The following is an 18,298-nucleotide window of genomic DNA, read 5'->3' on the forward strand; positions in this document are numbered from 1 at the left end:
AAGAAAGAAAGAAAGAAAGAAAGAAAGAAAGAAAGAAAGAAAGAAAGAAAGAAAGAAAGAAAGAAAGAAAGAAAGAAAGAAAGAAAGAAAGAAAGAAAGAAAGAAAGAGAGAAAGGAATGGAGAAAGAAAAAGGAGAGAGAGATGAAAGAAGGAAGGAAGCTACTGTCCAGAAGGGCCCCACCCTACACCCTTTGGGCTGGGGTCTCTTATCTAGTTATACACCCACACACCTACCCAAGTGGTATTGTTACTCTCAAACATAGATATAGTATTGCTTTTAACTACCTAGGGTCTCCTAGACCCACACATGAGGCAACCTTTTCTCCAACACACACAGGCAGTTCCCTAGTACAGATTCAGTTATTAAGCAAGATGCCCTAAATCTAACTTAGATTTCTGGGTAAAAGGGAAAAAGAACTCTCCTGATAAAATTAGAGGAAGTCTCCTGAGAAAGGAAAAACTGAAGAGGGAGCTCTAAGCCCAAACCAGAAACCACAAGACAAACAAATTCAGGCACAGTGGACTTACAGACCTTCACAGAGACAGATATGCATGTGCCTGGACCCACATAAATAGGTTATTAATCTTCAGGATATATTCATAATGTCCTAGATTGTACATTCATAACCTTGTTCTTACCCACATATGTACATACTTGCACCTAAACCTACAATTTGGCAACAGATGACTGAAGCTAATGGGATGGCAAGAGTTTGGGGGATCAGTCATCCCCTAAAAGAGGAGACTGAATCACCCCAGGAAGGGGAGGAGAGAGAGCAGTGAAGAGGGAAAGAGGATGAAGCCAAATCCTGAGGGCAGTAGTAACATGTCAAGGCACAAAAAATAAAAACAAACACCCTCCCCCCCAATTCTTTCTTATCTTATCTTTAGCTCCCATTCCTACTATGGTACTTAATCCCCACTCTAGGGTCAATAATGACAGTTGCATAGATAATAAAGGCAATAATTGGGCAGCTGGATCTAATGTCTAGAGCCTGGACTTGAAGTCAGGAACACCTGAGTTCAAATTTGGCCTTAAGATATCTGCTAGCTATGTGATCCTGGGCAAGTCACCTGTTGTCCTCGTTTCTTCAACTATAAAATAAGAATGATAGCACCCATCTCCCAGGGTTGTTTTCTTATCAAATGAAATACTATTATTTATAAAATTCTCAGCATAATGCCTGACACATAATAGGTGCTTAATAGATGCATATTTCCTTCTTTCTTTTCCTTCTTCCACCAAAAGCATTTCTTAGATAACTAGGTGTTGTGAGACATCTAGTTGTTCTATTGGATCCCATTCAATTGAATAGATCTCCAGTACTGGTCTGAGTATATGGGACAATAGCCTGGATTGATGCTTATAGCTCTACAGTGAGAGTCCTTGATGCTGATTCATTTTGTTGTCAGCCATATCCTTGATATGGGGCTCCACAGAAGAAAGAGGCCCTTTTGCTCCAAGGAATGGGGGAGAACAGCATAAAAGGTAACACACAACTAATAGTTAACACCTACATAGTGGTATATTATCTTGTTTGAAGTTCACAACCACCCTGTTCAGTAGATGCTATTATTATCCTGAAACTTGGGCCAAGAGAGAAGTGATTTGCCTATGGTTACACAACTACTAAGCATTCAAGGCAAGATTTGAACTCAGGGCCTCCCAAGTCCAGAATTCTAGCCACCATACTATCTAGTTGGCTATGGAGTTAGCTATTCCATAGGGTAAAACCTAGAGAAGTCCAGAATTCTAGAAAGCTGTGCTAAGGGGAAACCAAGCAGTCCCAGAACCAGGGAGGAATTGGATGAACTACAAATTTCTTTGACCCAATCTTCTGTTTTATTGCCTCATTTCCCCTATTTCCCAACCAGCTATCCTATTCCTTGGCTTCACAATCTCTGATCCCTTTGTCTAAGTTGGATATGTCAGAAGTTGAGTCGTCTGGGACATGACTACTGACTAGGGACAAAATCTATCTCACATCTTTTAAAACCCTCTAAGGTCATCCAGCACCTCTATCTTTCTACCTCTCTCAGACACGCCCCTAAAAGGTTGGGTTCACAAATGTAACTCCCTGGAGTTCTTGGGAGCTGCTGCTCCTCAGCTGGAGAAAGTACAAAGACAGAAGTCCCTTTTGCTCTCTATACTCACCAACCTCTGATGCTTTCCCAGTCAGTACTCCTGAGTCAAAGAGGGGCATTAACTCTTCTCTGAACCCTCAGCTTTCACTATAATCTGTCATGGAGTAGGATGGAGAGGGAGAAAACAAGAGTTCTTCATCCTCACAACCAAGGGGGTTATGGGTGAGGAATCATATATTGGGGCTGTTTTTCCCCCCAAGTCTGGGTTCTACACACTCTACAGGCAAAGCATCAAGGGAACACCCAGTGCTATTCAGAGGCTCCCCTCTGGGTTGTAACTCTGACACCTTCCCCCTCACACTCAGAGAAACCTATTTTGGGCTCTCTAGGGAGGCCCAGCTGTCTCAGGGAGATGACAGCTCCAGTGGACCTATTTGTGCTAGCTTTTCCTCCTTGAAAGGGTGAGGGGACAAGAGTAGTTGGGGAGGGGGGACATTTGGGAGGGCACTGGAAGCAGGAACAGAAGTATGTTTGGCCAGGCTAGTCTCCCTTAAGGACATAAAAGTAGGCAGATCCCTGGGAAATTGCTAGTCAGGGAATTAAAAAGTAACAATATATAATTTTAAAAAAACAGCTGAGACACTATCCTTAGCCCAAATGAAGATTTTGTTGATACATTCAAGGCATTTTCATATCTATCCTCTTACTTGTCCTCACTATGTACCTTTGACATAGTGAATATATTCTCCTTCATTTTTTAATGTGCGAAAAGCAATTTGAAAAGAAATTTTTGAACTGATTTGTTCAGTCAGCAGCAAAGACGGACTCTTCTAAATCCTAAGTCACTGCCCAAATCATGCTCCCTCCCCACCACCTCACCCACCCAAAAAACAACAAACCTGATTCTACTCTTGGGGCCTAAAGCTGTTTTGGCATATTTTCTGCTTTCCTTGGTCCTAACTCGTATTTGGTACTCATTCTTTGCTGCCTTCAAGCATTATTTATTATTATGATTGCAACCTCTCTCTCCACTTCGACTGAGCCAGATGAAGAATCATTTCCACAAAGGCAGTAGGAAAAAGCTTTATATGCACTCCCAGTTTTATTCCCTACTAATAATGAGAAAGGTTAAGCTATATTATCACTTAATTAACCAAAGCCTAAATTAACAAAATTAGTCTTTGTATACTAGCTAGAATTTCTAGAGGCTTAATTCAATAAACACTTCTATCTCTTGCCCCAGTATGGATTGCAATGCATTTATGCCTTCTCTTTCTATTTATCACATAATTTGCAACAAATAAAGGCTCATACTAAGAATTCATTAAGTATTTATTAAGCACTGACTATGTGCCAAGCACTGGACTATGCCCTGGAGATAAAAAGAAGGAAATAAAATGGTCCAGGCCCTCAAAAAACATACTTTCTATTTAAGAGAGGAAGTGGGAAGAAAGTAACATGTAAATAAAAAACTAAATACAAAGAGTTGATAGGAAGTAATTTCTAGTAAATAGCTAGAATTTGTATCATTGTAACAAACACTTGCACGGTCCTATGGATAGGGCTGTCTCTGCTAGATGGGGTGGGGGGTGTACTAAGAAACCTGCTCTCAAAGAACTTAGAATCTAATTAGAGAGAAAGGACACATCAATGGCAAGAAATAATACAAGGTAGCAAATGGTAACTACCATTTAAGTGAGACAGATTAACTACAGAAGACATCTAGGGAAAGAAGATTCATGTGGGCAGGTAAATTTGAAGACAGCTTCACATAAGAGGGCATTGAAGGGCAAAACAAGGAGATAGGAGGGGTAAAGGCTTTTCAGGCAAAGGGAAATTCAAAGAGGCAGGCAAATAATGTATTCAATTTGGGGAATAATAAGCAGACCAACTTTATTTGAGTGGAAAGGCTTGAGGAAGGGGAGAGAAGGTTGTAGGGTAAGTAGAGGCAAGATAGTAGAAGGCCTTAAATATCAAGCTAATACATTTGTGCAATATTCCATAGGCAGCAATGGAAGGCCATTCAAGTTTTTTTAACTGGGTATGGTGCACAGAAAGGGCGTATCCTAGGAAAATTAAAATATATGGATGTGTCTGAAAAGGCTCAGACTAGGAGCAGAAAGATGCCTGCCCATTAGGGAATTTCCAATTTTGTGATAATGAAGATAATTGAAGATAATGAAGATAAATCAACCTATAATAATTTTTTTTGGAGAGGGGGAAGGCAAGGCAATTGGGGTTAAAAAGTGTGTCAAGTGTCTGAGGTCGGATTTGAACTCAGGTCCTCCTGATTCCAGGGTTGGTGCTCTATTCACTGTGCCACCTAGCTGCCTCTCAACTAATAATTATTATGGACTTGATATGGGTTGTGAAGAATGGATCAGACAGAAGAAGAAGAAAGGCATTGGGAGTAGGGAGTTAAAGAATCATCTTGAAGCACAGCAGGAAGGCAGGAACAAGCCCGTGAAACTGAACTGGCTAAAGTTAATATACATGTTTGGGGAGTAATTCAACAGAATACTCTGCTAGGCTAGATTAAAAAGTTTAGGTAAGGGGCCCCTAGGTGGCGCAGTAAGAGCACTGCCTCAGAGTAGAGAGGACCCAAGTTCAGTTCCAGCCTCAGACACTTAACACACACACACACACACACACACACACACACACACACACACACACACAACTAGACATGTAACTTTGGGCAAGTTACTTAACCCCAATTGCCCTCCCCCCCCCAAAAAAAAAAGCAAAAAAAAAATTTAGATAAGAATTAAGGTCCTTGCCATCATGGAATTTGCAATTTAGTTGGAAGAGGATAGTATTCCTTATATAAAATAGGAAAGATGATGAGGGACCTTGATGAGGTATTCTCCTCTTGAAGAATTCAAATGATTTTCCCCTATGAGATAGTGAGAAGGCAATCAATCAATAACTATTTACCTACTGTGTACCAGGTACTGTTCTTGGTGCTGGGAATGGGAGTCCTAAGAATGAAAGGATCACTTCTTGCAATCAGCAGCCATCCCCCCTTAAGGGTCAGTTAAAGGAGCTACTTGAATGTGGTGCCTTGGGGCAAGTGGCATGATACCTGAACTGAACCCACTCTCTCATTCCCCCTGACTCCTGCTCCCTCTCTCCTCTCTTCTCTCCAGGTTCTTTGTGAACTTTCCCTCTGCCAAACAGTATTTCAGTCAGTTCCAGCACCTGGAAGAGCCACTGGAGATGGAGAGAAGCCCCCAGCTGCGCAAGCATGCCTGTCGGGTCATGGGTGCCCTCAACACTGTGGTGGAAAATCTTCACGACCCTGACAAGGTGTCCTCTGTGTTGGCACTGGTGGGCAAAGCCCATGCTCTAAAGCATAAGGTGGAGCCCGTCTACTTCAAGGTACGCCCCAACCTTCAGATAGGCTCAGAAGCTACTGCTACCCAAAGGCTCCTGGAGTTGCCTGGAGCCAGCTGGTTGTGCCCAGGCTCCTGCAAACTGGAACTACCTAGCAGCCTCTCTACACCTATGGGAAGAGTCTCTGGGGTGGTGAGGAGAGAAGTTATCATCACCCTGGACTTTCCAATCTTCCCCTATTCACAGCTGGGCTATTCATGGAGCTGCTGAGATTCTGTAGCTACTAACCCTTGGGTGGAGACAGTTCATTGGACACTAAAAGAGATGGTGCAAGCCAGCTCTGGACCAGGAAGTCACTGGGAAAAACAAAGTGTACTGGGATTGAAGGTCAAGACTTCTTCATCCCATTCCCATGGGGTGGAAGACTCATTATCTCCCCAGAATCATGTAATCATAGACTACTAGAGCTGGGAAAGACCTTGGAGACCCATCTAATACAACTCTTTCATTTTTTTAGATGGGAGAAATGAGACTCAAAGAAGTTGTTACTTTCCTAGTCATATAGATAATGAATGTTGTGACTCAAGTACAGGTCTTCTGGCTCAAAGACCATATTTTCCTGTATATCACTCTGCTTCCCATACTACTTTGAGTTTCCCTGAGCATGATGACTGATTGTGTCTTTATCCTGGAGTTGTAAAAGAATTCTGTTAGCTTAGGTGCTTAGAGACGTGTTCATTGTGGGTGAAGAAGAGGCTGCTATGTACTAAAGGGGATGAAGGGAGGCATGGAGTAGCGAGACATTTGTTCACTTCCACTCTTCTTCCTCAATCCCCAGATCCTCTCTGGAGTCATTCTGGAGGTTATTGCTGAGGAATTTGCTAACGACTTCCCATCTGAGACACAGAGAGCCTGGTCCAAGTTGCGTAGCCTCATCTACAGCCATGTGACCGCTGCCTACAAGGAAGTGGGCTGGGTACAGCAGCTCCCCACCACCAACATGTGAGCAGGAGGGCAAGAGTGTGGGCAGAGTAACCACCACCATCACACACACACACACACACACACACACACACATATACACACATGCAAGCACATACACATACATTCTTTATCTTCTACTGACTCTAGGTTTCTCCAGGCTCCAAGATGCCCCAACTCTGGAAGAAACACATGGGAAAAGAAAGTTAAGGAGCTATTTTCAGGGCAGTAAGACTGGGAATTTGATTGGGTTGAGACTTGGGATCTTGTTTTTCCCTACTTTGAAACCTAGTTCAACTAGCCCTGTTTCCCAGGCTCTCCCCCTGCACTGGGCCTCCAGTGAGGCTCAGCACAGTTCCCCTCATGGCTATCTCCAGGCTAGTGACTCCTTCGAGCCTCACTGACGTGACCTGACCTGACGTACAGACAAAGGACAGAGTCGCCTCTTTGAATCCCAGCAGGAAGGGAGCTCATCAGAACTGGAGTCAATTCAGTCCAAGCCAGTAAAGGTTTCTTCCTCCCCAGACACAAATCACATGGGGATGTTTTTTAATCCAGTATTCCCAACTTCTGCTTTGACATGGGTTGAAGCCAGCAAAATCATGTGCAGACCACACAGGCACACACACAAGTACTCATGATTTCCCAGCTCATACATACATATACACACAATTTGCCACCAGTTTGCCACTAACAGGCAAAAGCCTGAGATGGGAAAGCCACTCACTCCTGAGGTTAAAGTCCTCATAGTTAGAGTAAGTAATTGGCCTACTGTGAGGGTGTCTCTGTGGCTAGCTTGAGAAGGATAGCCAGGCTCCTATCTAGAGCTGGCCATAGTAACTCTAAGGAATAGGGGGAGAAGGGGAAGGGAAGGAAAAGGAAGCCAAGGGAAGGGAAGGCAAGGCAAGGGAAGGGAAGGAAAGGCAAGGAGGTGGCCTACAGAGAGAGCTTAGAGACATACAGGAGGAGAACAATCTGGCCAGCCTAGACCCCAGTGAGAAGGCTGATCCTGGTTGCTGAGGGGAGTGGAGAAAGAATAAGCAGGATTAAGTAGAGGCAAGGAAAGAGCTAGCCTAGGGTCAGCCAACAACTCAAGATACACATTTTGGGGAAATATCCCCAGGAGTTTCCCATGGAAAACACAGCTTCTCCTCCCCCATTGTGGGGAGCCTGCTAGACTTCTACTCCATAAGTTTTCTCCCTGACGTTGCTCCCAGGGAGGTCCCTGGAGTCCAGATACATAGTCCAAGCTTTCTAACCCTCATCTCCCAGTCTTCCTGCCTCTGACTGAATGAGAGGCTACAGTGATTTTTTCTTTCTACTCCCCCTGCCCCCACCACCACCCTTCTTCCTGACACCATTCCTGGAGTGGAATCTGCTAGAACCTGGACTCAGTCACAGCAAACAGACTGCAAATTGCAGATGTGCACATCTGGCCCTTGTCCCTGTTTATCAGCCTCTGGGGATAAATAGCAAAACAAGAAGGATATTTTTACCTGTTTGGGCAAAAAAAGGGACTGCCCTGAGGCAAGAATAGTTGCAGTGGCCTGAGGAAAAGAATGGAGACCCCCCAAAAAAAGGTTATTTGGAGCGGATAGGGACTTGCCCTCCAGTTGACTCTAACCTCATACAGGATCTCCAGGCAGCAGAGGGTTTGTTTACAGCTAGGATATGAGACTTCCTGCTTACAGAGAAAAGGCTTTTACAGGAGCCTGGAGAGAGCTTTTGGACACTACAGCCAGAGCTGGCTAAACAGTCTGTTGTGCAGTACCAGTGAATCAGAAACATATGGAGGACATTTTCCTAACACCCTCTGTCCTCCCCTCCCTTCAGCCCAGCCATCCCAAGGGACTTCTGTTTTGCCAAACCTCAAACAATCTGAGAAATATTTTGGAAAGCTAAAATCCTCCTTCCCTCCTCCCCTATCACCCCTATCTCCACTTCTAAACAAGAGAAAAAGGAAGTAGGTGAAAATTGTCTAAAGGGCCTCTTTCCCACAACTGCTCCCTATCCTAGCCACCCCAAAATTCTCTTTCTCATCTCAAACCTGAACACATTAGCTATGTGGATAAAAGAATTTTGGGAAGTTACATAGCCCCTTCACTTTTCTGCTTACTTTTTCTCACTCCTAGTCTCCTTAACTAGGAGATCTGGGCTGGGAGAATGGAGGGTTACTCCTAGATCTAACCTGTCATACATCCCTTAACTCTTAGAAGGCTGGGTATATATGTTGACAGGCCAGGTCCCCAGACTCATGCAGAAGTTTAAGTCTGATCTGAAGTTCTTAAAATGTTGGGATGGGACTTGGAAGCCTGGGAACTAAAGGATAGACATCAGAGGGTATCAGCATTTTCCCCATCTTCTGTCAGAGAAGAAGCAGTGTTAGGTTAGACACCAGTCTTTCTTAACTGATATGTACTTCTAGTAATCAATCACTAAACATTTTTAAGCCCCTACTATGTGCCATGCACTGTGCTATGCTCTGGGGATACAAAAAGATGCCAGACTATCTCAGTGGCTGCCCTCAAGGAACTTAACAGTCTACATAAAACATGCAAGCAAATACATACAAAGCAAGCTATATATGGTATAAATCAGAAATAATTAACGGAGGGAAGGCAATAGAATTGAGAGGTTTGGGGAAGACTTCCTGTAAAAGGTGGGATTGTAGTTGAGACTTAAAAGAAAGTCAGGGAGGTCAGTAGTAACAGCTGAGGAGAGAGAATATTCTAGGCATGAGGGACAGCCTGAGGCAATGCCTGGAGTCAAACAATGTTGTACAACAGCCAATCCATATATTAGGTGGTTAAATATGTGGCTGAAGGGCATCAAGGTGGCACAGTGGATAAAGCACTGCCCTAGAGTCAGGAGGACCAGAGTCTGCCCTCAGGCACTTACTAGTTGTGTGACCCTGGGCAAGTCACTTAACCCCAATTGCCAAAAGCAGAAGAAAAAGAAGAAGAGGAGGAAGAGGAAGAAGGGAGAAGAAAATTAATAGAGGGATCTGATAAATTAATAAATGACTAAATAAATAGGTGGGTCAGACATATATGTACATACTGATATTATATGGGTATGGTTCCTGTAGGTGGATTTATTGATGTATAGGTAAATATATATATACATAGAGAAAGGATGTACAAATGTAGAAGTAGATTTTTATAAAGGGACTGTATGTCTGTGTTTTTATGTACATATAGGGCTGCTCTCCTAAGCTTCAAGGCCTAGATTCCCATACCTTGCTAACCTTGCCATTTCTCTCTCTCTCTCTTTCTCTCTCTCTCTCTCTCTCTCTCTCTCATCTTATCCACAGTCCACCGGCCACGCTGCCCTCTTCTAGGTCCTAGGGCCCCACTCCCTCCTTTCCCACTCCCTGGCAGCACCTTGAGCAGAAGGCCAAGCTCCAAAGACCAACTTGTCCCTTCGTACCTGGGTGCTGAGGAAGCTGGAAGAATGGCAATCATCTCCAGAGAGTAAGGCTACCACTCTGGCTACCCTCTCCAGCTGTTGGGAGGTGGCCCTGGCCATCTGGATGCTGAGTGAAGCTCTGGGGCCCACCTGGTGGGGGTTGTTGGGGAGGGTGGTAGGGGACCTCCCTACAGAGTTGGGCCCACTATTTGTAGCTTTTCTATCCTCTGTTTGAGAGAGACCAGGCTGAGGGGCTGGCGGACAGGCAGGGCAGGCTTTATAACTCTCTCCAAGAATAAACCAGCCACTGTTTCTATCTGCCTGACCAGCATGCAGGTCTCAACGTGACATATCTATAGTATCATACACGTACATCTACCGCATATAAAAATATATTATATATACAGTATATATATACATTATATATATATATATATATATTTATATATAACCTGTACCTGCAGCTGCAGGCCCTTGGGCCTAGGGGCACATACTAAAGCCTCTGTTTCTTTTTTTTTTTTCTGTCCATATATGTGTCCTAAGGGGAGAGGTTCATGGCCAGGCTCAGGGGAGGAAAATAGCTATAGAGAAAGATCCTATGAAAGTAGGGGACATAATTTAGCACAGAAGAGCATATGGGGCTCATTATCCTTGGGAAGGTGAAATGAGCTCAAGCCCATTTCAAAGATGGAAGAAATGAGGTAAGAAGTAGCCCCATCTTCAGGATGAGGGCAAGGAGAACTGACAACTTATCCTGAACTCGATCCCTGCCTCTTTCCTTTGCACCTTCATGCATAAACAAAACTCTTCTATAAGGACTTGGCAGCTCACTGACTTACCTTTCTAGTCAAGTTGAGTCAGTGGTTTTGCTTATGGTGACTGAGAGGCTCAGAACAGGTGGGTACCATAAATATGGGACTACCTGGTTATTCTAGGCTGCCCTAGGGGCACAGTGAGCCCCAGGAATTTAATTACCCAAGTACTGAAAGGTCAGACAACAGCATTTGGGCAAGATCCCAAATATCTATCCCAGCCTACCTCCCATCTCCAACAAAATGAAACCACAGTGAAGGTACATTTGAAGGTTACCTCAAGGGGGCTAGTCATCACCATAATAACAGACCCAACAGCCTCAGTACAGGACTCCCATATGAAAGGAGAACGTGGGAACATCTGAGATGTATGGGTTTTCTTCTAGTTATAATCTGAGAACTTTCCTTTAGATCTGAAGTTCAGCCAAGGAGGAGAGAGGAAGCCTGAGTGACCCCTTCTCCCTACATACCCCTTGTGAAGAGGTGATCCAATGTCCCTTCCCAGTCTAAGATTCTATGACTGTCTGCCTTCCTAGGCTAGCCTTGCCTTGGGATCCCTGTGTTTCCCCCTGGTAATTTGTATCTCCCATATCATCCCCGAAGGAAACCTTTGCTACTGTGGCTGCTGTACCCATGTCCCAGTCTCCTGTGATCACTCCTGTAACTGCCTGTCCTTTTGTAGGTTTCTGATGTTTGTAACCAGACCCAACTGTATCATTAAACAGAGATGTTCTTGCTGACCCTCTACGTGTCTCATGGTCATTTTTCTCTGACTTCTACTGGTCTCTGGCCTTCCTCTTATCAGCGCCACACCCCACATCCAGCTACAGAATATTACATCACTTTCCCCAGATCCAGACAGTCTTGGACCTCTTTCCTTAATCCCCAGGCAAAAGTCATAAATTTCACATCACACTCATACACATACACACTGCTACACATCACACCCCCAAGCATGCACGCACCCTAGAGCAAGGGTTCTTAACTTTTTTATGTGTGTACATTGGACCTCTTTGGAAGTTTGTCAAAGCCTATGGACCCCCTCTCAGATTACTATTTTTAAAAATAATTGAACAATAATAAATTTCAAGTAGAAGTTAGTGAAAAAACCAATGTATGATTTTTTTTTCCATCCCAAAATGCAAATTTCTGATGAAATGAAATCTGATCAAAGAGGCCCAAGGAGTCCATAGACTCTAGGTTAAGAACCTGGTCCAAAATCAGAGCTACTTGGACTGAAAAAGAATGTGGACTTTTGGAGTCTGTCATGTATCCCTGCAGAATTCAATAAGTATTTGTTAAGTGCCTACTATTCTCAAGGCACTGTACTAGGCGCTGAAGTTTCCAAGACAAAAAATACCGACCCTGAATTCAAGGAACTTACATTTGGTTGGAGAGGATGCTAGGAAAGGATGTAATGTCTTCAGACAAGTTGGTACAGGGTAAGCCAAAGAAAGACAGAGCACTAACTAATAGGCTGTGCAGCCTTCAAGGAAGACAAGAACATGAAACACAGCTTGTAAAATGCAGAAGGCTAGAAATGGAAAGTGGATTCAGAGAACAACTGGTAGTTCACTTGGTCTGGAATGTTTGGAGTCTAAAAGAGAATGCTAATTCATGGAGTCATGAAGAGGTAACTTTTTTTTTCAAATGCTTTATTAACTTCTGATTTACATCATTCATTTCTGCCAGATTTTGAGTTACAAATTTTCTCCCCGTTTTTCCCCTACCCACTGCCCCAAAATAGCAGTCCCACAGGATACCCCCTCCTCCAATCTGCTCTCTCCCATATTTTCTCCCATACCCCTTTTGACTTTTCCAGTGGATCTCTATGCCCCAGTGCCTGTATATCTTATTTCCCAATTACATGTAAAATAGTATTAATAATAATAATATATATATATATATATATAAATATTTGATTTTAAAACTTTGAATTCCAGATTCATTCCCTTCCTCCCTTGTCACCCACCCTTACTGGGAAGATAAGCAGTTCAGTATAGGTTGTACATGTCTGGCTAATGCAAAACATTAACATAGTAGATATATTGTAAAAGACTGACTATATTTCCCTCCCTCCTGTCCCACCTCCCACTTGTTCTATTCTCTACTTTGATCCCATCCCTTTTCAAAAGTGAGTGCTTCCAACTTCCCTCCCCCCCAGCCTGCCCTCCCTTCCATCATTCCCCCTTTCATCCCCTTTCCCCCTACTCTCCTGTAGGGTGAGATACCTTATTTAGTGTGTATTTCATTCCCTCCCTGAACCAAATTCAATGGGAATAAGGTTGACCCATTCCCTTTTGCCTTCCTATTCTTCCCCTCCATTGTGACCATTTTCCCTTGCCTCTTCTATATGAGATAGTTTACCCCATTCTGTCTCTCCCCATCTCCTCTCATTATATTCCCCCTCTCACCTCTTAATTTCACCTTTTAAGTATCATCCATTCCTGTTAAATTGGTCCTGTGCCCTCCATCTATGTATACCTGTAAGTATATATACCCATATTCACATATGTATTCATATGCCCATATACCCTCATATATAGACATATATATGTATGTATATATATATATATTCCCTTCAACTACTGAGAAAAGTTTCATAAGTTACAATTATTGTTTTTCCATGTAGGAATGTTAATAGTTTAACTTTGATAAGTTCCTTATGATTCCTTTTCCCTGTTTACCTTCTCATGCTTCTCTTGTTTCTTGTATCTGAATGTCAAATTTTCTGTTCAACAATGGTTTTTTCAGCAAGAATGCTTGAAAGTCCTCTATTCCACTGAATGACCATATTTTCCCCTGAAACATGATACTCAGTTTTGCTGGGTAGGTGACCCTTGGTTTTAATCCCAGCTCCTTTGACCTCTGGAATATCATATTCCAAGCCCTTCAATCCCTCAGTGTAGAAGCTGCCAGATCCTGATTGTGTTTCCACAATATTCAAATTGTTTCTTCCTGGCTGCTTGTAATATTCTCTCCTTAATCTGGGAATTCCAGAACCTAGCTATAATATTCCTAGGAGTTTTCTTTTTGGGATCTTTTTCAGGAGGTGATCAGTGGTTTCTTTCAACCTCTATTTTGCCCTCTGGTTCTAAAACATCAGGGCAGTTTTCTTTGAGAACTTCCTGGAGGATGATTTCTAGGATCTTACTTTGATCATGGCTTTCAGGTAGTCCAATAATTTTTAAATGATCTCTCCTGGATCTATTTTCCAGGTCAGTGGTTTTTCCCATGAGATATTTCACATTGCCTTCTATTCTTTCATTTGTTTGGATCTGTTTAACAGCCTCTTGATTTCTCATAAAGTCATTAGCTTCCATTTGCTCCAATCTAATTCTGAAGCAATGATTCTCCTCAGTGAGCTTTTGAGATTCTTTTTCCATCTGGCAAATTTGGCTTTTTAAGGCATTCTTCTCCTCATTGCCTTTTTGAGCCTCTTTTGCCATTTGAGTCAGTCTGTTTTTTAAAGTGTTATTTTCCTCAGTCAGGCTGTTGACTCTCATTTCATAATTTTCTTGTATTGTTCTCATTTCTCTTCCCAATTTTTCCTCCACTTCTCTTATCTGCTTCTTAAGGTCCTCTATTGCCTGTAACCAGCTCGTATTTTCCTTTGAAGCTTTTGGTGCAGGAGTTCTGACTTCACTGTCTTCCTCCTGTTCTATGCTTTGCTCCTTTTTGTCCCCAAAATAAGAGTCTAATGTTGGAATCTTCTGTCTGCTTTGTTTCCTTTGCCTGGTCATGTTGCCCCTCAGTCACTTGACCCCTGGGCTTTTTGCCACAGTAGGACTCTGCCACCAGACAGGGGAGCTTTTGTCCCAATGCTGGGGTTTTCTCAGTTGCCAGAGGTATTAGATGGGTGCCCTCTCTGAAGCCTCCACATGCTCTGGCAAGCTGGACATACACCCCAGGACCTCCACCCTAGACAGCAATCTAGATCCAAGCAGGTTAAAGCAAGAGTGATTACCCCTCAGACTGGTGCTTGGTCCCCCTACACTCTGCGGGCCAGGAGCTGAAGCTGCCAGTGGCGCTGGCTGGCTGTGCCAGGGTCTCAGCAGCTTCTCGCCCCTGGGGCAAAAGCCAAGTACTCCCACTTACTGGTCCCAAAGTCCAGAGTGCACTGACCTCTCACTTTGTCCTTCACATCTATGTGTTGATAATTCTGGAAATGGCCACAGCTGCTGCTGATCTGGGGTCCCTCCAGCCAGCAGCTGGTGAGGTCCGCCCTGGGGCTAAAGCTTGGGCTCCCAGAGCGCTGTGCTGGCCAATTTCTGCCAGCCTGCTGGGTTGTCCTCAGCGGGAGGTTAGCTTCTCTGTGTCATTTTGTGGGTTCTGCAGCTCCAAAGTTTGTTTAGAGTCCCGTTTTTACATGGATTGGGGAAGGTGGAAGCAGGAGCAGGGGAGGTCCTGCTTCTATTCCGCCATCTTGGCTCTGCCCCCCCCCCCAAGAAGTAACTTCTGATCCTAGGAGTTTGTATCAATCACCTGTTATGGTGGAAATGATTCAGCTTCATCGCAAAGGTGGAAGAGGTGAAATACCATATAACAACAAATACTTATTATACACTTACTTCCCCTGCTAGGAGAAATAATGCCTAGTTCCTTCCATAAAGAAACTTACAGGTCTATAAGGGAAAAGAGGGAAGAGATTACTGTTTGTATTTGATTCCCTGATTGCAGTGGAGAATTGGTGTTTGGCACCCTAAACCATAGTGCAAGGTGTGTCAGCAAGAGGAGAGTAGACACAAATTAAATAAATTCTCCTTAGCTCTAAATTCCTTTAAATTTGTTTTGAACCACTTGACCTCATACCCTCTGCCTTTGCTTCTCCCAACTCCCTAATAAAAACCCCTCATGAATCACAATTGCCATTCCAAAATGAAAAAGACAACCAAAGGGTCAGTTTCCAAAGTTTCGTGGGAATCTTTTCAACTAATGCAGACATATTAGGTATTTACATGAGTTTCACCAGTTTCCCCATGAACAAAGGAATTCTGGGCCCTTGTTGGGGCATAATAGGAATTATTCCAGAGAAGGAGTTCTTAATCTGAAGTCTATAAGCACTAAAGGGGTCCATGGACAAATTTCACAGGATCTGTGAACTTGGATGGGAAAAAAAAACCCTACATCTTTATTTTCAGTAAGCTCTAATTGAAATTTAGCATTTCCTTCAATTACTTACAAATATTATTCTAAGAAGTGGTCTTCATAATCTTCATAAGACTGGGAGTCCATCTCACACATACACACACACACACACACATATACCACACACACTTTAAGAATTCTTGTTTTGGAGGGATAGTATTCACTCCCAATCCTGGAAAAACTAGACTATCTTGAAGTTTGAGCAGTGGAGTTCTGCCAAACTGGGAGCTTTTGAACCTTGAATCACTCTGAAATAGAACAAAAGGGGGAAAACAAATCTGCCTGTGGGAGAGAGATGGAGTGCAGAGAAGGAAGTGATCAGGTCCCTGCAGGTGTCTTGAAGTGTATGCTTTAGAACTAGGGACAAAGTGAAAAAGTCTGACTTTGGAACACAGCCTCCAATCAATGGAGAAAAGGACTTTGATTGAAGCTGCCTATTGCTACCACCACTTTAAGAATTAAAGAAAGCTCCAAAATGTTTTAATCTCTAAACAACCTCCCTGATCCCTGATGCCTTTTCGTTAATGGTCACTTCTATGTGACTTTTCACTGCTATTTCTTTAAACTCTTTCTTTATTTTCATGTGGGGGGCATTGTATTTTTTAAAAATCTATAGTCAATCATGAATGCAAACTGCATATGTGTATATTCTGTGCCAGGCAAAAGGAAAATGGAGGAGTTCAGTGACTAGCTGGGATCCACAGAACTAAAATAAGTCAAGAAACCAGAACCCCATCCTGATGGTCAAGAAACAATTCTGACCTAGGGGCTCCAGAGCTAAATGCATGAGAAAACCTTATGGTTATGATTTTATTAGTAATTTTTGATAAATTTCTCAAAGTGCACAATTTAAATGAGAAATTAAATTTCCATTTAATTGGAAAGGGATTTCCTTTTGCCCCTTGGCTAAAGAGCAAGCCATTATTATAACCTGGTATGACTAAGTAGTCAGTACTACTTAGAGAGTGGGAGCATTAGACAAATCTTCCAATCTCTGCTAAATTCCTGCAGAAGAGTAAAAAAAAAGTGTCCAGCTAAAGTTTGCTCCACAGTGACATCTGCTGGTTACACTAATACTACCTACTTCTTTCTTTATTCTTCCTCTTGCGTCTGACTCAGGCTTTCTTTCAAACTAGTGCCCAGAGTCAGTTGTGGGATTCCTTAGGCTGAAAAATATATCAGTTCTCAGTCTCTAGTTAATAGATTTGGTTTTGCAAAGTTGCAGATATTGCAGATATTCTGGTACTCATTTTCTGAACCCTTAACTCTGGATTCAGAAGTCCCTAAGCTTTACAGATATCTTCTTGTCTATGGTCCCCTTTTCTCTTTTCATTGACCACGACTTCTGGAGAAACCACATCTATGTCTCTGCTCCTCCCCCAATGGCTCCATGAATTTGTAAACCATTTCCGTTTCTGGTCTACTCCCACATTCTCCCACTGGACTTGACACTGATTGCTAGGCCAAGGTCATTTCTTTTTTTCTGGAGATTGTTGGAACCATTAGCCTTTTTGAGCCCAGTATTTCTGTGTAACTACCCAAAATAAAGTTCCCTCATACAACAGATGGGAAGCTAGGTTTCGCAGTAGATAGAGCCAGGTCAGGAGACAGAAAGACTCATCCTCCTTAGTTCAAATCTGACCTCAGACACTTACTAGTTGTGTGATCCTAGGCAAGTCACTTAACCCTGTTTGCCTCAGTTTCCTCATCTGCACAATGAGCTGGAGAAGAAAATGGTGAATCATTTCTGTATCTTTGCCAAGAAAACCCTAAAAGGAGTCACAAAGAATAGGACACAATTGAAAATGACTGAACAACATACTACAGATACTCTTAGTAGGAAACATTTCAGAGGGAAATTTCTTTAGGTTAATTTCTGCCTATCCAAAAAGAGGAAGAGGCATTTTGGGGTCAGCACCAGAGGTCTAAGTATGAATTCTTACATACAGGACAAAATTGGACAGGGTGTGGGGGGAGTGTTGTGGTACAGAAAACAGTTCACAGAGTCGCTGAGACAAAGTTGCCTATCTCTCAGAGAATCTATTTCACTCCCTCACAGAGCAAAGATGATAGTACCTCCCCTCCAACCCTTCAGGAGGAGGTAGTGGTGCATGTCAGAAGGACACTGGGAATAATGATCATATGAGAGATCTTGAGAGGTAAAAATCATTCCCTATGGGGCAGGCTGGTAGAGGGGAACATAAAACAGGGGGTTGATTTGCTAGAAGACCGCTTCAGGGAAGAATATTTACCCTGGCCCTCCCAGTTGTCAGTACCTTGAGACAAAGCCTCAGTTGCCCTGCCCTAGTTACCATTTAGGTTAGCTTTCTTCACACCACCCCAACACCCCCCCTCCCCAGGCTGGGACAAAGAGGAAGATATAATCTCTGCAGTTTAGAGATTTAATCATCTAACTGATAAAATGCATATTAAAAAAAAGATTAAGAACACAGTAACTTCCTTCTTTGCACAGGTATGCTTCACTGCATATACTGTCAGACTTGTTTATGTGTGAATTAATTTTTCT

General features: G+C 43.0%; 1 protein-coding gene across 3 annotated transcripts in view; it reads left to right on the forward strand.

The window, feature by feature from the left end:
* CYGB (cytoglobin) overlaps positions 1 to 11,370 on the forward strand; it is a 12,712-nt gene extending 1,342 nt beyond the window's left edge. The window contains exons 2-4 of one of the 3 annotated variants that reach the window (XM_069076294.1): positions 5,236 to 5,467; positions 6,261 to 6,364; positions 11,255 to 11,370. In XM_069076294.1, the coding sequence (XP_068932395.1) occupies positions 5,236 to 5,467; positions 6,261 to 6,364; positions 11,255 to 11,363 (445 nt within the window). In that variant the 3' untranslated portion in view covers positions 11,364 to 11,370. Of the gene's footprint in view, positions 1 to 5,235; positions 5,468 to 6,260; positions 6,425 to 9,716 lie in introns of all 3 variants that reach the window. The other 2 variants (XM_069076297.1, XM_069076296.1) reach the window with 2 other exon arrangements.
* The last annotated feature ends 6,928 nt before the right edge of the window (positions 11,371 to 18,298 follow it).

Source organism: Petaurus breviceps, unplaced genomic scaffold (genome assembly GCF_028583685.1).
Source record: "Petaurus breviceps papuanus isolate PSGF00001 unplaced genomic scaffold, PetGlider_PUasm1.0 90925, whole genome shotgun sequence".
Classification (NCBI taxonomy): domain Eukaryota; kingdom Metazoa; phylum Chordata; class Mammalia; order Diprotodontia; family Petauridae; genus Petaurus; species Petaurus breviceps.